General features: G+C 47.0%; 1 protein-coding gene across 2 annotated transcripts in view; it reads right to left on the reverse strand.

Annotated features, from left to right (window-relative positions):
- Positions 1-366: 366 nt before the first annotated feature.
- fbxo38 (F-box protein 38) overlaps positions 367-24,147 on the reverse strand; it is a 184,440-nt gene continuing 160,659 nt past the window's right edge. The window contains exons 14-21 of one of the 2 annotated variants that reach the window (XM_080502309.1): positions 9,081-9,521; positions 8,912-9,012; positions 8,250-8,352; positions 5,381-5,547; positions 4,334-4,479; positions 4,084-4,187; positions 1,779-1,892; positions 367-1,363 (exon numbers count right to left, since the gene is read on the reverse strand). In XM_080502309.1, coding sequence (XP_080358435.1) covers positions 1,185-1,363; positions 1,779-1,892; positions 4,084-4,187; positions 4,334-4,479; positions 5,381-5,547; positions 8,250-8,352; positions 8,912-9,012; positions 9,081-9,521 — 1,355 coding nt within the window. In that variant the 3' untranslated portion in view covers positions 367-1,184. Of the gene's footprint in view, positions 1,364-1,778; positions 1,893-4,083; positions 4,188-4,333; positions 4,480-5,380; positions 5,548-8,249; positions 8,353-8,911; positions 9,013-9,080; positions 9,582-24,147 lie in introns of both variants that reach the window. The other variant, XM_080502308.1, reaches the window with a different exon arrangement.

The raw sequence follows: 24,147 nt of genomic DNA on the forward strand, positions 1-24,147 counted from the left end.
TCTATACTCATCTATTACACTCTATGCTATTCTAAACTAATTGATGCCAACATATTCTATAGTAATCTATTCTATTCTTTACTAATTTATTCTAAGCTAATATATAATATTATTAACTATTCTATATTAATACATTTTATACTAATCTATTATTTTCTTTTCTATTCTCTTCCTGCCTCCACCCTCAAAGCTGTCAGTAGCCTGGAAGAGTCTGTTCCTGATGTTTCCATACAGGAAGGAATCACTGAGCTGTAAATGGTTCCCACTGGTCACATGACCATGAAGGCTTTGACCTTTGCCCTCGGAGGAGGAGTAGATCAGGTCCATCCTGTAACTCATCTAGAAGAAGGCACATCAGACAGCCAGTTGGTTTTCCATTGGTTTTACTCTTCCGTATGTGAAATAGTTTTGTTCTTTATAAACATATAAACACTATGCAAACATATCTTCATCCCTGCCGTGTGCACATCTGTACAGGCAAGGCCAGCAGGAGGCTTTACACCCTCCAGAGGCGACCATACGTTGCCCGATGTCCTTTTAACTGGAACTGAACAGACTGCAAAAATAGAAAGGAACACAACCACTCCTCCTCCTGGGGTACTGGACTGGTACTTCTGGGTACTGGACTCACTTCTGGGTACTGGACTCACTCCTGGGTACTGGACTGTTACTCCTGGGTACTGGACTGTTACTTCTGGGGTACTGGACTGGTACTTCTGGGTACTGGACTCACTTCTGGGTACTGGACTGGTACTTCTGGGATAGTGGACTGTAGTGGAGACCAGAGGTCCTGAGGAAAATCAAATGAGTGGCAGAGGCAAAGAAGGCCAGTATAGCAGGGGACAGAAGAAACTTTCTCCTCCAGAACAAAGTGTGGTAGTTCTTCTGAACTCTGGTGATGTCATAGTGAACCCTGATGATGTCAGCATGAACCCCGGTGATGCCAGAGTGAACCACTGGTGATGTCATAGTGAACCCCGGTGATGCCAGAGTGAACCACTGGTGATGTCATAGTGAACCCCGGTGATGCCAGCATGAACCACTGGTGATGTCATAGTGAACCCCGGTGATGCCAGCATGAACCACTGGTGATGTCATAGTGAACCCCGGTGATGCCAGGAGCTTCTTCACGTCCAGTCGTACTGTTGAAGAAGAACATGGCGCTTGTGGGAGGCTGGCTGGCTTTAGATGTAGTCGTCCTCCACCGGCTCTCCAGGCGTGTCACAGTGATGGAGGAAGAGCACCACCACCCTCTGGAACACTCCTCTCCTGCTCTGCCGGCGCTCCGAGATCTCCTCCCCAATGGTCTCCATGCAAATGTCTGCAGACAGCTGTCCTTTACGTCGCGGGGCGTAGATGGTGGCTGAAACACAGGAGAGACCAAACACTTCAGACAGGCTGGCTGTCACGGGGTGTGTGTGTGTGTGTGTGTGTGTGTGTGTGTGTGTGTGTGTGTGTGTGTGTGTGTGTGTGTGTGTGTGTGACAAGCATGAGGTGGTCATAGAGCTCAGCTACACTACATTCATGTCAAGATTACAATGTGGAGTGTGGAGACTTTTCTTGTGCCTCACTTGTTGCTCCTCTGCTCTTGTCGTGACTATAAGCCAGGATCTGCTCTGGGCCTGGTTCAGCAAGGAGGGCAACTTTAAACACTAACTTAAAAAAGAAACTTAAAGTGGGTGCTTTGATTTGAGTCAAGACACTAAAGTGGAGTAGTCACATGACCTGCTGCTTCAGGCTGAGAGAACACAGTGAGGTGGAGCAGTCACATGACTCACTGCTTTCATCGTCCTCGAAGTCGTAGCGGGCGTAGCTGTTTGGGTCAGCGGCTCTCAGAGTCCTCAGCCAGGGGAAATCTGTCATCATGCTGTAGGGAGCTCCATCCACCACTCCTGCATGACAAGACAAGACAAGACAGGGTTGTTGAAGGACAACAACAGGTGACAACAGGTACAAACAGGTGACAACAGGTACAAACGGGTGACAACAGGTACAAACAGTGACAAGAGGTACAAACAGGTGACAACAGGTACAAACAGGTGACAACAGGTACAAACGGGTGACAACAGGTACAAACAGTGACAAGAGGTACAAACGGGTGACAACAGGTACAAACAGGTGACAACAGGTACAAACAGTGACAAGAGGTACAAACAGGTGACAACAGGTACAAACAGGTGACAACAGGTACAAACGGGTGACAACAGGTGCAAACAGTGACAAGAGGTACAAACGGGTGACAACAGGTACAAACGGGTGACAACAGGTACAAACAGGTGACAACAGGTACAAACGGGTGACAACAGGTACAAACATGTGACAACAGGTACAAACGGGTGACAACAGGTACAAACAGTGACAAGAGGTACAAACGGGTGACAACAGGTACAAACGGGTGACAACAGGTACAAACAGGTGACAACAGGTACAAACAGTGACAAGAGGTACAAACAGGTGACAACAGGTACAAACGGGTGACAAGAGGTACAAACAGGTGACAACAGGTACAAACGGGTGACAACAGGTACAAACATGTGACAACAGGTATAAACGGGTGACAACAGGTATAAACGGGTGACAACAGGTACAAACAGGTGACAACAGGTACAAACGGGTGACAACAGGTACAAACGGGTGACAACAGGTATAAACAGGTGACAGCAGGTATAAACAGGTGACAGCAGGTATAAACAGGTGACAGCAGGTACAAACGGGTGACAACAGGTACAAACAGGTGACAACAGGTGACAACAGGTACAAACGGGTGACAACAGGTACAAACAGGTGACAACAGGTACAAACAGGTGACAACAGGTGACAACAGGTGACAACAGGTACAAACAGGTGACAACAGGTACAAACGGGTGACAAGAGGTACAAACGGGTGACAACAGGTACAAACGGGTGACAACAGGTACAAACAGTGACAAGAGGTACAAACGGGTGACAACAGGTACAAACGGGTGACAACAGGTACAAACAGGTGACAACAGGTACAAACGGGTGACAACAGGTACAAACAGGTGACAACAGGTGACAACAGGTACAAACAGGTGACAACAGGTACAAACGGGTGACAACAGGTACAAACAGGTGACAACAGGTACAAACAGGTGACAAGAGGTGACAACAGGTACAAACGGGTGACAACAGGTACAAACAGGTGACAACAGGTGACAACAGGTACAAACAGGTGACAAGAGGTGACAACAGGTACAAACGGGTGACAGCCAGCAGTTTGAATCAATATGAATTTAGCTAGTGATGAAAGAAGAGTTGCTTAGAGTCTGGTTGTTTGTGTGTGTGTGTGTAAAGGTGAACATGGTGTGTGTGTGTGTGTGTGTGTAAATGTGAACATGGTGTGTGTGTGTGTGTGTGTGTGTGTGTGTGTATGTGTGTGTGTGTGTGTGTGTGTGTGTATGTGTGTATGTGTGTGTGGAGGTGAACATGGTGTGTGTGTGTGTGTGTGTAGAGGTGAGCACGGCGTGTGTGTAGAGGTGAGCGCGGCGTGTGTGTAGAGGTGAACATGTTGGACCTGGAGAATAGAAATGTGCTTCTCCAGTTCAAACAATGTGATGAATGGAGGTGGATGGAGGTGATTGTAGGTGATTGTAGGTGGATGGAGGTGATTGTAGGAGATTGGAGGTGGATGGAGGTGATTGGAGGTGATTGTAGGTGAATGGAGGTGATTGTAGGAGATTGGAGGTGGATGGAGGTGATTGTAGGAGATTGGAGGTGGATGGAGGTGATTGGAGGTGATTGGAGGTGAATGGAGGTGATTGTAGGAGATTGTAGGTGGATGGAGGTGATTGGAGGTGATTGGAGGTGGATGGAGGTGATTGGAGGTGATTGTAGGTGAATGGAGGTGATTGTAGGAGATTGGAGGTGGATGGAGGTGATTGTAGATGGATGGAGGTGATTGTAGGTGGATGGAGGTGATTGTAGGTGATTGTAGGTGGATGGAGGTGAATGGAGGTGATTGTAGGTGAATGGAGGTGAATGGAGGTGATTGTAGGTGAATGGAGGTGAATGGAGGTGATTGGAGGTGATTGGAGGTGGAGTGTGACGGTGATGCCAGGTTACCCTCCAGGGTGTAGATGTCTCTCCCCCAGGGATATGTGGGAAACTTCCGTACATCCTCCTCGGTCCGGGTGGCCTCAGGGAAGAACTCATACTTGATCAGTTCTCTAGGAGGAAGTGGGAAACAGTTTCTGCATGAAGAGCTTTTCAAGCCAACGGGTGGAGAAAAGGGTGGAGTCTGTCCACATTCCAGTAGTTGTTGAATGTATGCGCTCAATGAAAGAGAAGATAAAAAGGTGGAGGAGGGACTCACTGGCTGATGTTGGCGATGGTGTCCATCCAGCTGCGGATGCGCACCTTGTTGCGGATGTTTGGAGGGTTGCTGAACTCGTGAACGATGGCGATGTGGTATGGGTACGGTCCCTGGAAGAGCTGGCGTTCCAACGCCACCGAGTCAATCTGCAGCAAAGACACCAGTGTTTCAGAGAGAGAGGGAGGAGGGAGGGAGGAAGAGAGGAGGAGGGGCAGAGAGGGAGGGATAGAGGAGGAGGGAGAGAGAGGGGAAGGATGGAGGGAGGAGAGAGAGAGGGGGAAAGTAGAGAGAGCAGGAGGTAGGGAAGGAGGAGAGAGAGGAGGAAGGAGAGAGCGAGAAGGAAGGTAGGAGGGAGGAGGGAGAGAGGGAAGTAGAGAGGGAGAGAAGAAGAGAGAGGGAGGGAAGTAGTGATGGTCTACAGGTTCAGGCTGCAGTAACAGTCACTAACTGACAGAGTGATAGTGTGACAGAATGAGTGACAGAATGATAGCGAGAGAGATAGAGTGACAGTGGTAGAGTGAGAGTGACAGAGTGAGAGTGATAGAGTGAGAATGATTGTGAGTGACAGAGTGACAGTGATAGAGTGACAGTGATAGAGTGACAGGTTTGGCCTGGGAGCAGCCCGGAGTTGTAACCCCAGAAGAGCTGGAGGAAGTGGGGGAGACGGGGAGACGGGGAGCCTGGACGTCTCTGCTCTCTAGACTGCAACTATGAACTCTCACGGACTGAGCGGGAAAGAAAATGGATGGATGAGTTATTATTTGTATTTAATTGTGTTATTAATATTGTAATTATAAATTATTATTATTATTATTATAATTATTATCATCATCATCATCATCATCATCATCATATAATAGCATTATTATTATTGTGTGATTCCTGCTGTTCCCTGTGGCACCAATGGGGTAAAGCTGTAAAACAAAACCAGACAGCTGTGTCACAGACAGATTTCAGGGAGTTGTCTGATTGTGAGGACACCAGGTGTTCATGTCCGGGTTGCTGCTGACTGACAGGGTTTGGTTAGGCTCCACCGACTGGACCTACCTGGTGCATGGGGCGCATGTAGATGATCCGGTTTCTCTCTGGAGGCATCCTCAGGATCTGATCCAGGACCTGCTCCATGTCCAGCTTTTTACACTGAGCGTAGTCGAACCTGTTGACGATGGGGGCGCTCTCCACCCGCAGCTGCTTCAGCACCCGACATCTGGTGGCTTCACAACGCAGCAGAGCACACTGTGACTGACGCTGAGTGACTGACGCTGTGTGACTGACGCTGTGTGACTGGCTCTGTGTGACTGACGCTGTGTGACTGACGCTGAGTGACTGACGCTGTGTGACTGACGCTGTGTGACTGACGCTGTGTGACTGGCTCTGTGTGACTGACGCTGAGTGACTGACGCTGAGTGACTGACGCTGTGTGACTGACGCTGTGTGACTGACGCTGTGTGACTGGCTCTGTGTGACTGACGCTGTGTGACTGACTGTGTGACTGACGCTGAGTGACTGACGCTGAGTGACGGACGCTGTGTGACGGACGCTGTGTGACTGACGCTGAGTGACTGACGCTGTGTGACTGACTCTGTGTGACTGACGCTGTGTGACTGACGCTGTGTGACTGACGCTGTGTGAAGGACGCAGTGTGACGGACGCAGTGTGACGGACGCTGTGTGACGGACGCTGTGTGACTGACGCTGTGTGACGGACGCTGTGTGACGGACGCTGTGTGACTGACGCTGAGTGACTGACGCTGTGTGACTGACGCTGTGTGACTGACGCTGTGTGACTGACGCTGTGTGACGGAAGCTGTGTGAAGGACTCAGTGTGACGGACGCAGTGTGACGGACGCTGTGTGACTGACGCTGTGTGACGGACGCTGTGTGACGGACGCTGTGTGACTGACGCTGTGTGACGGACGCTGTGTGACGGACGCTGTGTGACGGACGCTGTGTGACTGACGCTGTGTGACGGACGCTGTGTGACTGACGCTGAGTGACTGACGCTGTGTGACTGACGCTGTGTGACTGACGCTGTGTGACGGAAGCTGTGTGAAGGACTCAGTGTGACGGACGCAGTGTGACGGACGCTGTGTGACTGACGCTGTGTGACTGACGCTGTGTGACGGACGCTGTGTGACGGACGCTGTGTGACTGACGCTGTGTGACGGACGCTGTGTGACGGACGCTGTGTGACGGACGCTGTGTGACTGACGCTGTGTGACGGACGCTGTGTGACTGACGCTGAGTGACTGACGCTGTGTGACTGACGCTGTGTGACTGACGCTGTGTGACGGAAGCTGTGTGAAGGACTCAGTGTGACGGACGCAGTGTGACGGACGCTGTGTGACTGACGCTGTGTGACTGACGCTGTGTGACGGACGCTGTGTGACTGACGCTGTGTGACTGACGCTGTGTGACTGACGCTGTGTGACGGAAGCTGTGTGAAGGACTCAGTGTGACGGACGCAGTGTGACGGACGCTGTGTGACTGACGCTGAGTGACTGACGCTGTGTGACTGACGCTGTGTGACTGACGCTGTGTGACGGAAGCTGTGTGAAGGACTCAGTGTGACGGACGCAGTGTGACGGACGCTGTGTGACTGACGCTGTGTGACGGACGCTGTGTGACTGACGCTGTGTGACGGACGCTGTGTGACGGACGCTGTGTGACTGACGCTGTGTGACGGACGCAGTGTGACGGACGCTGTGTGACTGACGCTGTGTGACGGACGCTGTGTGACTGACGCTGTGTGACGGACGCTGTGTGACGGACGCTGTGTGACTGACGCTGTGTGATGGATGCTGTGTGACTGACACTTTGAGACCGACACTGTGTGATGGACACCGAGACTGACGCTGTGCGATTGACACTGTGCGATGGACGCTGTGCGACTGGCACTGCGATCGACAGTGTATGGTCTCAAAGTGAGATGGACACTTTGAGACCGACAATGCGACTGACGGTGTGCAACTGACACTTTGAGACTGACACGGTGTGACTGACACTTTGAGATGGACGCTTTGAGACTGACACTGTGTGACTGACTCTTTGAGACTGACGCTTTGAGATGGACGCTTTGAGACTGACGCGTTGAGACGGACGCATTGAGACTGACGCTTTGAGACTGACGGGTTGAGACTGACGCTTTGAGACTGACGCTTTGAGATGGACGCTTTGAGACTGACGCTTTGAGACTGACGCTTTGAGACGGACGCATTGAGACGGACGCATTGAGACTGACGCTTTGAGACGGACGCATTGAGACTGACGCTTTGAGACTGACGCTTCGAGACGGACGCTTTGAGACTGACGCATTGAGACTGACGCTTTGAGACGGACGCATTGAGACTGACGCTTTGAGACTGACGCTTCGAGACGGACGCTTTGAGACTGACGCTTTGAGACGGACGCATTGAGACTGACGCTTTGAGACGGACGCTTTGAGACTGACACTGTGTGACTGAAGCTTTGAGACTGACACCGAGACTGACGCATTGAGATGGACACTTTGAGACCAACAATGCGACTGACGGTGTGCAACCGACGCTATGCGATGGTCGCTGTGCGACTGGCACTGCGATCGACAGTGTATGGACTGACACTGATGTAACTGACGCCGTGTGACCGATGCTACCATTGATGCTGCCACTGACACATTGAGATTGACACTGTGACTCCCTGTCAACTGGAACATATACTAAATATCTGCCGGAGAAATTCCCATTGACCTTCAGTAGGAGTCAGACACCGTCATGGCTCGTATGAGTTGACAGAAGAAATAGCCACGACCATCGATATAAAACATTTAGTAAGTATCATTGTAGACCTAAAAACAGCTTCAATACAATATATTAGTGCTGAACAAGTAACTAAATCAAGAAATACAAGTGCAGGGAGTGTGAGAGCCTTTGTGTTACCGTGGATGAACATCATCTTGGGGCAGTCTTTCAGGACCAGGTCAGTGATACCACAGTTGGTCAGAGTGATTCCCACCAAGTTTTTACTCTTCAGAGACAAAACCTGAACAAGAACAATTATTTTAAAGTTTAAATACAACGTCTCTGATGAAGGCAAATCAGAAATCCATCAGATGTCCCCTCCACCTTCGGAAAGACTAAGATGTAATTGGGAAAGCAGCTGCAGATCTTCAGCACTGGTCTGGAGGTGATTTAATCTGTGCTGAGGGTAATATTCACTGCCACAGATCTTCTGATCCTTTCAGTCAGGTGAGCCATCATTACACAAAAACACAGAGCAGGACCATGAAAACCCAGTGTGGTGGAACCCTGCTTTGTTGCTTTGCTCAGCCATTTAGCAAATCACAGACCATCACCAGCGAGGACAATGAAAACAATTCACCGGAATGATCCATGAGGATAGACAACATCTAAAACAACCTATGAAGCAGCTGATCTTAGGAGAACAGAGAGGAACCATTGAGGATCTAGCTGCTGATGGTAGGAGAACAGTGAGGACATGTATGGCTGCTGATAGACCATACGAGGATCACTCTGCTCACTATGCAGTCATGTTGCTTGTTAGTAAGTGGGTTTGTGAAGTGTTGAAGGTAGGGTACTACCTGTATGTGGTCGTCCTCAGTCACTGGATCTGAGGTGCTGGTTGACTTGTCAGACATGCGTTTCCTCCTGACGGCGACACGCGGCCGTGCTGGTGGAAGATCTGGGGAGCAGAAGCTGCAGTTAGTGGTGGACTTTCTGCTGAAAGGCTCCATGCCCGGTTCCTCTCACCTGTCTCAGGTAGTAAGGATGCAGAGGACGTGCGGGTGCAGGACCGGGTCAGTGGTCGTCTTGGAACAAAGGCCTCAGAGGGTCCCTCCCCCTGCTGGCCGATGCAGGGGGCTTCGGAGGGCCTGTCCTGTGCGGCGTGCGGCGGTCTCCTCACAGTCTGGGGGTCTATATTGCCCACCACAGCAGGACCACAGTACGGCCTCAGACCGGCCTCCCGTGTCAAGTTGGCCCTATGAGGGGCACCGACAACTTCCCCCTCACCCCCACCCACATGGGCCACCCGGCTCAGGGGTCTGACGCTGGTCCCGTCGGCCCGGTCCACGGTCTCGGTAGCCATGTCTTTACTGATGCTCCTCCTGCCACACTCGCTGGCTGCCTTCATGTCTGCTTTGATCTGCTCGCTGGTCACCTGACAGCTCTTCTCACAGCTCCGCCCACAACCTGAAACCGGAACCGACAGAGACGTGGCTTTACCCCGCCGCAGAGGGGTCTTCCCTTTCCCTGGAAACACACATCAGACATCACCAGCTCGCACAGGAACCACCACATCCACCTGGATTCTACTTCACTGCTAACATTCTATACTAAGTGAAGAGAATTCAATTGTTTCCACAAGATTGTTACTACTGCTTGTTTGTTGGACTGGATCATTGAATATCTGGACAATCCATTCTAATCAGTTACTGAGGGTCACTTCAGTCGTACAAACCAAATCATATACACATTTATTTGTACAACTTTCTTTGATTCCAAATACTGTGTAATAATGCAAAGAGCAGATGCAGCTCTTTTCCTTCATTCTTAAGCTATTGGAGCTTTTAATTCTGCTTCCAAACAAACTGGTTCACCCTCGCCCTCAAACAAACTGGTTCACCCTCGCCCTCAAACAAACTGGTTCACCCTCGCCCTCAAACAAACTGGTTCACCCTCGCCCTCAAACAAACTGGTTCACCCTCGCCCTCAAACAAACTGGTTCACCCTCGCCCTCAAACAAAATGGTTCAACCTAACCCTCAAACAAACTGGTTCACCCTAACCCTCAAACAAACTGGTTCACCCTCGCCCTCAAACAAACTGGTTCACCCTCGCCCTCAAACAAACTGGTTCACCTTAACCCTCAAAGAAACTGGTTCACCCTAAACCCCAAACAAACTGGTTCATCCTAACCCTCAAACAAACTGGTTCACCCCAACCCTAACCCTCAAACAAACTGGTTCACCCTAACCATCAAACAAACTGGTTCACCCTAACCATCAAACAAACTGGTTCATACTAACCCTCAAACAAACTGGTTCACCCTAACCCTCAAACAAACTGGTTCATCCTAACCCTCAAACAAACTGGTTCATCCTAACCCTCAAACAAACTGGTTCACCCTAACCCTCAAACAAACTGGTTCATCCTAACCCTCAAACAAACTGGTTCATCCTAACCCTCAAACAAACTGGTTCACCCTAAACGCCAAACAAACTGGTTCATCCTAACCCTCAAACAAACTGGTTCATCCTAACCCTCAAACAAACTGGTTCACCCAAACCTTAACCATCAAACAAAGTGGTTCACCCTCGCCCTCAAACAAACTGGTTCACCCAAACCATCAAACAAACTGGTTCACCCTAACCATCAAACAAACTGGTTCACCTTAACCATCAAACAAACTGGTTCACCTTAACCCTCAAACAAACTAGTTCACCCTCACCATCAAAAAAACTGGTTCACCCTAACCATCAAACAAACTGGTTCACCCTCACCATCAAACAAACTGGTTCACCCTTGCCCTCAAACAAACTGGTTCACCCTAACCATCAAACAAACTGGTTCACCCCAACCCTAACCCTCAAACAAACTGGTTCACCCCAACCCTAACCCTCAAACAAACTGGTTCACCCTAACCATCAAACAAACTGGTTCACCCTAACCATCAAACAAACTGGTTCACCCTAACCCTCAAACAAACTGGTTCACCCTCACCATCAAACAAACTGGTTCACCCTAACCCTCAAACAAACTGGTTCACCCTCACCATCAAACAAACTGGTTCACCCTAACCATCAAACAAACTGGTTCACCCCAACCCTAACCCTCAAACAAACTGGTTCACCCCAACCCTAACCCTCAAACAAACTGGTTCACCCTAACCATCAAACAAACTGGTTCACCTTAACCATCAAACAAACTGGTTCACCTTAACCCTCAAACAAACTGGTTCACCCTCACCATCAAAAAAACTGGTTCACCCTAACCATCAAACAAACTGGTTCACCCTCACCATCAAAAAAAATGGTTCACCCTAACCCTCAAACAAACTGGTTCAACTAAACCATCAAACAAACTGGTTCACCCAAACCCTCAAACAAACTGGTTCACCCGAACTTTAACCCTCAAAGAAACTGGTTCACCCTAAACCCCAAACAAACTGGTTCACCCCAACCATCAAACAAACGGGTTCACCCGAACTTTAACCCTCAAACAAACTGGTTCACCCGAACTTTAACCCTCAAAGAAACTGGTTCACCCTAAACCCCAAACAAACTGGTTCACCCGAACCATCAAACAAACTGGTTCACCTCAACCCTCAAAGAAACTGGTTCACCCTAAACCCCAAACAAACTGGTTCACCCTAACCCTCAAACAAACTGGTTCACCCTAACCATCAAACAAACTGGTTCACCCTTGCCCTCAAACAAACTGGTTCACCCTAACCATCAAACAAACTGGTTCACCCCAACCCTAACCCTCAAACAAACTGGTTCATCCTAACCATCAAACAAACTGGTTCACCTTAACCATCAAACAAACTGGTTCACCCTTGCCCTCAAACAAACTGGTTCACCCTAACCATCAAACAAACTGGTTCACCCCAACCCTAACCCTCAAACAAACTGGTTCACCCCAACCCTAACCCTCAAACAAACTGGTTCACCCTAACCATCAAACAAACTGGTTCACCCTAACCATCAAACAAACTGGTTCACCCTAACCCTCAAACAAACTGGTTCACCCTCACCATCAAACAAACTGGTTCACCCTAACCCTCAAACAAACTGGTTCACCCTCACCATCAAACAAACTGGTTCACCCTAACCATCAAACAAACTGGTTCACCCCAACCCTAACCCTCAAACAAACTGGTTCACCCAAACCATCAAACAAACTGGTTCACCCTAACCCTCAAACAAACTGGTTCACCCCAACCCTAACCCTCAAACAAACTGGTTCACCCTAACAATCAAACAAACTGGTTTACCCTAACCCTCAAACAAACTGGTTCACCCAAACCATCAAACAAACTGGTTCACCCCAACCATCAAACAAACTGGTTCACCCCAACCTTGACCCTCAAAGAAACTGGTTCACCCAAAACCCCAAACAAACTGGTTCATCCTAACCCTCAAACAAACTGGTTCACCCTAACCCTCAAACAAACTGGTTCATCCCAACCCTAACCCTCAAACAAACTGGTTCACCCAAACCCTCAAACAAACTGGTTCAACTTAACAATCAAACAAACCGGTTCACCCTAACCCTCAAACAAACTGGTTCACCCTAACCCTCAAACAAACTGGTTCACCCTAACCATCAAACAAACTGGTTCACCCTAACCCTCAAACAAATTGGTTCACCCTAACCATAAAACAAACTGGTTCACCTTAACCCTCAAACAAACTGGTTCACCCCAACCATCAAACAAACTGGTTCATCCCAACCTTAACCCTCAAAGAAACTGGTTCACCCTAAACCCCAAACAAACTGGTTCACCCCAACCTTAACCCTCAAAGAAACTGGTTCACCCCAACCATCAAACAAACTGGTTCATCCCAACCTTAACCCTCAAAGAAACTGGTTCATACTAACCCTCAAACAAACTGGTTCACCCTAAACCCCAAACAAACTGGTTCATCCTAACCCTCAAACAAACTGGTTCATCCTAACCCTCAAACAAACTGGTTCACCCAAACCATCAAACAAACTGGTTCACCCTAACCATCAAACAAACTGGTTCACCTTAACCATCAAACAAACTGGTTCACCTTAACCCTCAAACAAACTGGTTCACCCTCACCATCAAAAAAACTGGTTCACCCTAACCCTCAAACAAACTGGTTCAACTAAACCATCAAACAAACTGGTTCACCCAAACCCTCAAACAAACTGGTTCACCCGAACTTTAACCCTCAAAGAAACTGGTTCACCCTAAACCCCAAACAAACTGGTTCACCCCAACCATCAAACAAACGGGTTCACCCGAACTTTAACCCTCAAACAAACTGGTTCACCCGAACTTTAACCCTCAAAGAAACTGGTTCACCCTAAACCCCAAACAAACTGGTTCACCCCAACCATCAAACAAACTGGTTCACCTTAACCCTCAAAGAAACTGGTTCACCCTAAACCCCAAACAAACTGGTTCACCCTAACCCTCAAACAAACTGGTTCACCCTAACCATCAAACAAACTGGTTCACCCTTGCCCTCAAACAAACTGGTTCACCCTAACCATCAAACAAACTGGTTCACCCCAACCCTAACCCTCAAACAAACTGGTTCATCCTAACCATCAAACAAACTGGTTCACCTTAACCATCAAACAAACTGGTTCACCCTTGCCCTCAAACAAACTGGTTCACCCTAACCATCAAACAAACTGGTTCACCCCAACCCTAACCCTCAAACAAACTGGTTCACCCCAACCCTAACCCTCAAACAAACTGGTTCACCCTAACCATCAAACAAACTGGTTCACCCTAACCATCAAACAAACTGGTTCACCCTAACCCTCAAACAAACTGGTTCACCCTCACCATCAAACAAACTGGTTCACCCTAACCCTCAAACAAACTGGTTCACCCTCACCATCAAACAAACTGGTTCACCCTAACCATCAAACAAACTGGTTCACCCCAACCCTAAACCACAAACAAACTGGTTCACCCAAACCATCAAACAAACTGGTTCACCCTAACCCTCAAACAAACTGGTTCACCCCAACCCTAACCCTCAAACAAACTGGTTCACCCTAACAATCAAACAAACTGGTTTACCCTAACCCTCAAACAAACTGGTTCACCCAAACCATCAAACAAACTGGTTCACCCCAACCATCAAACAAACTGGTTCACCCCAACCTTGACCCTCAAAGAAACTGGTTCACCCAAAACCCCAAACAAACTGGTTCATCCTAACCCTCAAACAAACTGGTTCACCCTAACCCTCAAACAAACTTGTTCATCCCAACCCTAACCCTCAAACAAACTGGTTCATCCCAACCCTAACCCTCAAACAAACTGGTTCACCCAAACCCTCAAACAAACTGGTTCAACTTAACAATCAAACAAACCGGTTCACCCTAACCCTCAAACAAACTGGTTCACCCTAACCCTCAAACAAACTGGTTCACCCTAACCATCAAACAAACTGGTTCACCCTAACCCTCAAACAAATTGGTTCACCCTAACCATAAAACAAACTGGTTCACCCTAACCATCAAACAAACTGGTTCACCCTCACCCTCAAACAAATTGGTTCACCCTAACCATAAAACAAACTGGTTCAACCTAACCCTCAAACAAACTGGTTCACCCTAAACCCCAAACAAACTGGTTCACCCCAACCTTAACCCTCAAAGAAACTGGTTCACCCTAAACCCCAAACAAACTGGTTCACCCCAACCTTAACCCTCAAAGAAACTGGTTCACCCTAACCCTCAAATAAACTGGTTCACCCTAACCTTAACCATCAAACAAACTGGTTCACCCTAACCCTCAAACAAACTGGTTTACCCTCGCCCTCAAACAAACTGATTCACCCTAACAATCAAACAAACTGGTTTACCCTCGCCCTCAAACAAACTGGTTCACCCTAACCCTCAAACAAACTGGTTCAACTTAACCATCAAACAAACTGGTTCACCCGAACTTTAACCATCAAACAAACTGGTTCACCCTAACCCTCAAACAAACTGGTTCACCCTAACCCTCAAACAAACTGGTTCATCCTAACCCTCAAACAAACTGGTTCACCCTAACCCTCAAACAAACTGGTTCACCCAAACCCTCAAAAAAACTGGTTCACCCTAACCTTAACCATCAAACAAACTGGTTCACCCTAACCACCAAACAAACTGGTTCATCCTAACCCTCAAACAAACTGGTTCACCCTAACCCTCAAACAAACAGGTTCACCCTAAACCCCAAACAAACTGGTTCATCCTAACCCTTAAACAAACTGGTTCACCCTAACCCTCAAACAAACAGGTTCACCCTAAACCCCAAACAAACTGGTTCATCCTAACCCTCAAACAAACTGGTTCATCCCAACCTTAACCCTCAAACAAACTGGTTCACCCTAACCCTCAAACAAACTGGTTCACCCTAACCCTCAAACAAACTGGTTCACCCTAACCCTCAAAAAAACTGGTTCACCCTAACCTTAACCATCAAACAAACTGGTTCACCCTAACCACCAAACAAACTGGTTCATCCTAACCCTCAAACAAACTGGTTCACCCTAACCCTCAAACAAACTGGTTCACCCTAACCCTCAAACAAACTGGTTCATCCTAACCCTCAAACAAACTGGTTCACCCTAACCCTCAAACAAACAGGTTCACCCTAAACCCCAAACAAACTGGTTCAACCTAACCCTCAAACAAACTGGTTCATCCCAACCTTAACCATCAAACAAACTGGTTCAGCCTAACCCTCAAACAAACTGGTTCAACTTAACCATCAAACAAACCGGTTCACCCTAACCCTCAAACAAACTGGTTCACCCTAACCCTCAAACAAACCGGTTCACCTTAACCCTCAAAGAAACTGGTTCACCATGAACCCCAAACAAACTGGTTCATCCTAACCCTCAAACAAACTGGTTCAACCCCAACCCTAACTCTCAAACAAACTGGTTCACCCTAACCATCAAACAAACTGGTTCACCCTAACCCTCAAACAAACTGGTTCAACTTAACCCTCAAAGAAACTGGTTCACCCTAAACCCCAAACAAACTGGTTCATCCTAACCCTCGAACAAACTGGTTCACCCTAACAATCAAACAAACTGGTTCACCCTAACCCTCAAACAAACTGGTTCAACTTAACCATCAAACAAACTGGTTCACCCGAACTTTAACCATCAAACAAACTGGTTCACCCTAACCCTCAAACAAACTGGTTCACCCTAACCCTCAAACAAACTGGTTCAACTTAACCCTCAAACAAACTGGTTCACCCGAACTTTAACCATCAAACAAACTGGTTCACCCTAACCCTCAAACAAACTGGTTCATCCTAACCCTCAAACAAACTGGTTCACCCTAACCCTCAAACAAACTGGTTCACCCTAACCCTCAAACAAACTGGTTCACCCTAACCCTCAAACAAACTGGTTCACCCTCGCCCTCAAACAAACTGGTTCACCCTCGCCCTCAAACAAACTGGTTCACCCTCGCCCTCAAACAAACTGGTTCACCCTCGCCCTCAAACAAACTGGTTCACCCTCGCCCTCAAACAAACTGGTTCACCCTCGCCCTCAAACAAACTGGTTCACCCTCGCCCTCAAACAAACTGGTTCACCCTCGCCCTCAAACAAACTGGTTCACCCTCGCCCTCAAACAAAATGGTTCACCCTAACCCTCAAACAAACTGGTTCACCCTAAACCTCAAACAAACTGGTTCACCCTCGCCCTCAAACAAACTGGTTCACCCTCGCCCTCAAACAAACTGGTTCACCTTAACCCTCAAAGAAACTGGTTCACCCTAAACCCTCAAACAAACTAGTTCACCCTAACCCTCAAACAAACTGGTTCACCCCAACCCTAACCCTCAAACAAACTGGTTCACCTTAACCCTCAAAGAAACTGGTTCACCCTAACCATCAAACAAACTGGTTCACCCTAACCATCAAACAAACTGGTTCATACTAACCCTCAAACAAACTGGTTCACCCTAAACCCCAAACAAACTGGTTCATCCTAACCCTCAAACAAACTGGTTCATCCTAACCCTCAAACAAACTGGTTCACCCAAACCTTAACCATCAAACAAAGTGGTTCACCTTAACCCTCAAACAAACTGGTTCACCCTCACCATCAAAAAAACTGGTTCACCCTAACCATCAAACAAACTGGTTCACCCTCACCATCAAAAAAAATGGTTCACCCTAACCCTCAAACAAACTGGTTCAACTAAACCATCAAACAAACTGGTTCACCCAAACCCTCAAACAAACTGGTTCACCCGAACTTTAACCCTCAAAGAAACTGGTTCACCCTAAACCCCAAACAAACTGGTTCACCCCAACCATCAAACAAACGGGTTCACCCTAACCATCAAACAAACTGGTTCACCCGAACTTTAACCCTCAAACAAACTGGTTCACCCTAACCCTCAAACAAACTGGTTCACCCTAACCATCAAACAAACTGGTTCACCCTTGCCCTCAAACAAACTGGTTCACCCTAACCATCAAACAAACTGGTTCACCCCAACCCTAACCCTCAAACAAACTGGTTCATCCTAGCCATCAAACAAACTGGTTCACCTTAACCATCAAACAAACTGGTTCACCCTTGCCCTCAAACAAACTGGTTCACCCTAACCATCAAACAAACTGGTTCACCCCAACCCTAACCCTCAAACAAACTGGTTCACCCCAACCCTAACCCTCAAACAAACTGGTTCACCCTCACCATCAAACAAACTGGTTCACCCTAACCATCAAACAAACTGGTTCACCCTAACCATCAAACAAACTGGTTCACCCCAACCCTAACCCTCAAACAAACTGGTTCACCCAAACCATAAAACAAACTGGTTCACCCTAACCCTCAAACAAACTGGTTCATCCTAACCCTCAAACAAACTGGTTCACCCCAACCCTAACCCTCAAACAAACTGGTTCACCCTAACAATCAAACAAACTGGTTTACCCTAACCCTCAAACAAACTGGTTCACCCAAACCATCAAACAAACTGGTTCACCCCAACCATCAAACAAACTGGTTCACCCCAACTTTGACCCTCAAAGAAACTGGTTCACCCAAAACCCCAAACAAACTGGTTCATCCTAACCCTCAAACAAACTGGTTCACCCTAACCCTCAAACAAACTGGTTCATCCCAACCCTAACCCTCAAACAAACTGGTTCATCCCAACCCTAACCCTCAAACAAACTGGTTCACCCAAACCCTCAAACAAACTGGTTCAACTTAACAATATAACAAACTGGTTCACCCTAACCCTCAAACAAACTGGTTCACCCTAACCCTCAAACAAACTGGTTCACCCTAACCATCAAACAAACTGGTTCACCCTAACCCTCAAACAAATTGGTTCACCCTAACCATAAAACAAACTGGTTCACCCTAACCATAAAACAAACTGGTTCACCCTAACCCTCAAACAAACTGGTTCACCCCAACCATCAAACAAACTGGTTCATCCCAACCTTAACCCTCAAAGAAACTGGTTCACCCTAAACCCCAAACAAACTGGTTCACCCCAACCTTAACCCTCAAAGAAACTGGTTCACCCTAAACCCCAAACAAACTGGTTCACCCCAACCTTAACCCTCAAAGAAACTGGTTCACCCTAACCCTCAAACAAACTGGTTCACCCCAACCTTAACCCTCAAACAAACTGGTTCACCCTAACCCTCAAATAAACTGGTTCACCCTAACCTTAACCATCAAACAAACTGGTTCACCCAAACCCTCAAACAAACTGATTCACCCTAACAATCAAACAAACTGGTTCACCCTAACCCTCAAACAAACTGGTTCAACTTAACCATCAAACAAACTGGTTCACCCGAACTTTAACCATCAAACAAACTGGTTCACCCTAACCCTCAAACAAACTGGTTCACCCTAACCCTCAAACAAACTGGTTCATCCTAACCCTCAAACAAACTGGTTCACCCTAACCCTCAAACAAACTGGTTCACCCTAACCCTCAAACAAACTGGTTCACCCTAACCCTCAAAAAAACTGGTTCACCCTAACCTTAACCATCAAACAAACTGGTTCACCCTAACCACCAAACAAACTGGTTCATACAAACCCTCAAACAAACAGGTTCACCCTAAACCCCAAACAAACTGGTTCATCCTAACCCTCAAACAAACTGGTTCATCCCAACCTTAACCATCAAACAAACTGGTTCAGCCTAACCCTCAAACAAACTGGTTCAACTTAACCATCAAACAAACCGGTTCACCCTAACCCTCAAACAAACTGGTTCACCCTAACCCTCAAACAAACCGGTTCACCTTAACCCTCAAAGAAACTGGTTCACCCTAAACCCCAAACAAACTGGTTCATCCTAACCCTCGAACAAACTGGTTCACCCTAACAATCAAACAAACTGGTTCACCCTAACCCTCAAACAAACTGGTTCAACTTAACCATCAAACAAACTGGTTCACCCGAACTTTAACCATCAAACAAACTGGTTCACCCTAACCCTCAAACAAACTGGTTCACCCTAACCCTCAAACAAACTGGTTCAACTTAACCCTCAAACAAACTGGTTCACCCGAACTTTAACCATCAAACAAACTGGTTCACCCTAACCCTCAAACAAACTGGTTCATCCTAACCCTCAAACAAACTGGTTCACCCTAACCCTCAAACAAACTGGTTCACCCTAACCCTCAAACAAACTGGTTCACCCTAACCCTCAAACAAACTGGTTCACCCTAACCTTAACCATCAAACAAACTGGTTCAGCCTAACCCTCAAACAAACTGGTTCAACTTAACCATCAAACAAACCGGTTCACCCTAACCCTCAAACAAACTGGTTCACCCTAACCCTCAAACAAACTGGTTCACCCCAACCTTAACCCTCAAAGAAACTGGTTCACCATGAACCCCAAACAAACTGGTTCACCCTAACCATCAAACAAACTGGTTCACCCTAACCCTCAAACAAACTGGTTCAACTTAACCCTCAAAGAAACTGGTTCACCCTAAACCCCAAACAAACTGGTTCATCCTAACCCTCGAACAAACTGGTTCATACAAACCCTCAAACAAACTGGTTCACCCAAACCACCAAACAAACTGGTTCATACAAACCCTCAAACAAACTGGTTCACCCTAAACCCCAAACAAACTGGTTCATCCTAACCCTCAAACAAACTGGTTCATCCTAACCCTCAAACAAACTGGTTCACCCTAACCCTCAAACAAACTGGTTCATCCTAACCCTCAAACAAACTGGTTCACCCTAACCCTCAAACAAACTGGTTCACCCTAACCCTCAAACAAACTGGTTCACCCTCGCCCTCAAACAAACTGGTTCACCCTCGCCCTCAAACAAACTGGTTCACCCTCGCCCTCAAACAAACTGGTTCACCCTCGCCCTCAAACAAACTGGTTCACCCTCGCCCTCAAACAAACTGGTTCACCCTCGCCCTCAAACAAACTGGTTCACCCTCGCCCTCAAACAAACTGGTTCACCCTCGCCCTCAAACAAACTGGTTCACCCTCGCCCTCAAACAAACTGGTTCACCCTCGCCCTCAAACAAAATGGTTCACCCTAACCCTCAAACAAACTGGTTCACCCTAAACCTCAAACAAACTGGTTCACCCTCGCCCTCAAACAAACTGGTTCACCCTCGCCCTCAAACAAACTGGTTCACCTTAACCCTCAAAGAAACTGGTTCACCCTAAACCCCAAACAAACTGGTTCATCCTAACCCTCAAACAAACTAGTTCACCCTAACCCTCAAACAAACTGGTTCACCCCAACCCTAACCCTCAAACAAACTGGTTCACCCTAACCATCAAACAAACTGGTTCACCCTAACCATCAAACAAACTGGTTCATACTAACCCTCAAACAAACTGGTTCACCCTAAACCCCAAACAAACTGGTTCATCCTAACCCTCAAACAAACTGGTTCATCCTAACCCTCAAACAAACTGGTTCACCCAAACCTTAACCATCAAACAAAGTGGTTCACCCTCGCCCTCAAACAAACTGGTTCACCCTAAACCCCAAACAAACTGGTTCACCTTAACCATCAAACAAACTGGTTCACCTTAACCCTCAAACAAACTGGTTCACCCTCACCATCAAAAAAACTGGTTCACCCTAACCATCAAACAAACTGGTTCACCCTCACCATCAAAAAAAATGGTTCACCCTAACCCTCAAACAAACTGGTTCAACTAAACCATCAAACAAACTGGTTCACCCAAACCCTCAAACAAACTGGTTCACCCGAACTTTAACCCTCAAAGAAAGTGGTTCACCCTAAACCCCAAACAAACTGGTTCACCCCAACCATCAAACAAACTGGTTCACCCGAACTTTAACCCTCAAAGAAACTGGTTCACCCTAAACCCCAAACAAACTGGTTCACCCCAACCATCAAACAAACTGGTTCACCTTAACCCTCAAAGAAACTGGTTCACCCTAAACCCCAAACAAACTGGTTCACCCTAACCCTCAAACAAACTGGTTCACCCTAACCATCAAACAAACTGGTTCACCCTTGCCCTCAAACAAACTGGTTCACCCTAACCATCAAACAAACTGGTTCACCCCAACCCTAACCCTCAAACAAACTGGTTCATCCTAACCATCAAACAAACTGGTTCACCTTAAACATCAAACAAACTGGTTCACCCTTGCCCTCAAACAAACTGGTTCACCCTAACCATCAAACAAACTGGTTCACCCCAACCCTAACCCTCAAACAAACTGGTTCACCCCAACCCTAACCCTCAAACAAACTGGTTCACCCCAACCCTAACCCTCAAACAAACTGGTTCACCCTCACCATCAAACAAACTGGTTCACCCTAACCATCAAACAAACTGGTTCACCCTAACCATCAAACAAACTGGTTCACCCCAACCCTAACCCTCAAACAAACTGGTTCACCCAAACCATAAAACAAACTGGTTCACCCTAACCCTCAAACAAACTGGTTCATCCTAACCCTCAAACAAACTGGTTCACCCCAACCCTAACCCTCAAACAAACTGGTTCACCCTAACAATCAAACAAACTGGTTTACCCTAACCCTCAAACAAACTGGTTCACCCAAACCATCAAACAAACTGGTTCACCCCAACCATCAAACAAACTGGTTCACCCCAACTTTGACCCTCAAAGAAACTGGTTCACCCAAAACCCCAAACAAACTGGTTCATCCTAACCCTCAAACAAACTGGTTCACCCTAACCCTCAAACAAACTGGTTCATCCCAACCCTAACCCTCAAACAAACTGGTTCATCCCAACCCTAACCCTCAAACAAACTGGTTCACCCAAACCCTCAAACAAACTGGTTCAACTTAACAATATAACAAACTGGTTCACCCTAACCCTCAAACAAACTGGTTCACCCTAACCCTCAAACAAACTGGTTCACCCTAACCATCAAACAAACTGGTTCACCCTAACCCTCAAACAAATTGGTTCACCCTAACCATAAAACAAACTGGTTCACCCTAACCATAAAACAAACTGGTTCACCCTAACCCTCAAACAAACTGGTTCACCCCAACCATCAAACAAACTGGTTCATCCCAACCTTAACCCTCAAAGAAACTGGTTCACCCTAAACCCCAAACAAACTGGTTCACCCCAACCTTAACCCTCAAAGAAACTGGTTCACCCTAAACCCCAAACAAACTGGTTCACCCCAACCTTAACCCTCAAAGAAACTGGTTCACCCTAACCCTCAAACAAACTGGTTCACCCCAACCTTAACCCTCAAACAAACTGGTTCACCCTAACCCTCAAATAAACTGGTTCACCCTAACCTTAACCATCAAACAAACTGGTTCACCCAAACCCTCAAACAAACTGATTCACCCTAACAATCAAACAAACTGGTTCACCCTAACCCTCAAACAAACTGGTTCAACTTAACCATCAAACAAACTGGTTCACCCGAACTTTAACCATCAAACAAACTGGTTCACCCTAACCCTCAAACAAACTGGTTCACCCTAACCCTCAAACAAACTGGTTCATCCTAACCCTCAAACAAACTGGTTCACCCTAACCCTCAAACAAACTGGTTCACCCTAACCCTCAAACAAACTGGTTCACCCTAACCCTCAAAAAAACTGGTTCACCCTAACCTTAACCATCAAACAAACTGGTTCACCCTAACCACCAAACAAACTGGTTAATACAAACCCTCAAACAAACAGGTTCACCCGAAACCCCAAACAAACTGGTTCATCCTAACCCTCAAACAAACTGGTTCATCCCAACCTTAACCATCAAACAAACTGGTTCAGCCTAACCCTCAAACAAACTGGTTCAACTTAACCATCAAACAAACCGGTTCACCCTAACCCTCAAACAAACTGGTTCACCCTAACCCTCAAACAAACCGGTTCACCTTAACCCTCAAAGAAACTGGTTCACCCTAAACCCCAAACAAACTGGTTCATCCTAACCCTCGAACAAACTGGTTCACCCTAACAATCAAACAAACTGGTTCACCCTAACCCTCAAACAAACTGGTTCAACTTAACCATCAAACAAACTGGTTCACCCGAACTTTAACCATCAAACAAACTGGTTCACCCTAACCCTCAAACAAACTGGTTCACCCTAACCCTCAAACAAACTGGTTCAACTTAACCCTCAAACAAACTGGTTCACCCGAACTTTAACCATCAAACAAACTGGTTCACCCTAACCCTCAAACAAACTGGTTCATCCTAACCCTCAAACAAACTGGTTCACCCTAACCCTCAAACAAACTGGTTCACCCTAACCCTCAAACAAACTGGTTCACCCTAACCCTCAAACAAACTGGTTCACCCTAACCTTAACCATCAAACAAACTGGTTCAGCCTAACCCTCAAACAAACTGGTTCAACTTAACCATCAAACAAACCGGTTCACCCTAACCCTCAAACAAACTGGTTCACCCTAACCCTCAAACAAACTGGTTCACCCCAACCTTAACCCTCAAAGAAACTGGTTCACCATGAACCCCAAACAAACTGGTTCACCCTAACCATCAAACAAACTGGTTCACCCTAACCCTCAAACAAACTGGTTCAACTTAACCCTCAAAGAAACTGGTTCACC

This window comes from Blennius ocellaris, assembly GCF_963422515.1.
Source record: "Blennius ocellaris genome assembly, chromosome: 9".
Taxonomy (NCBI): Eukaryota; Metazoa; Chordata; class Actinopteri; order Blenniiformes; family Blenniidae; genus Blennius; species Blennius ocellaris.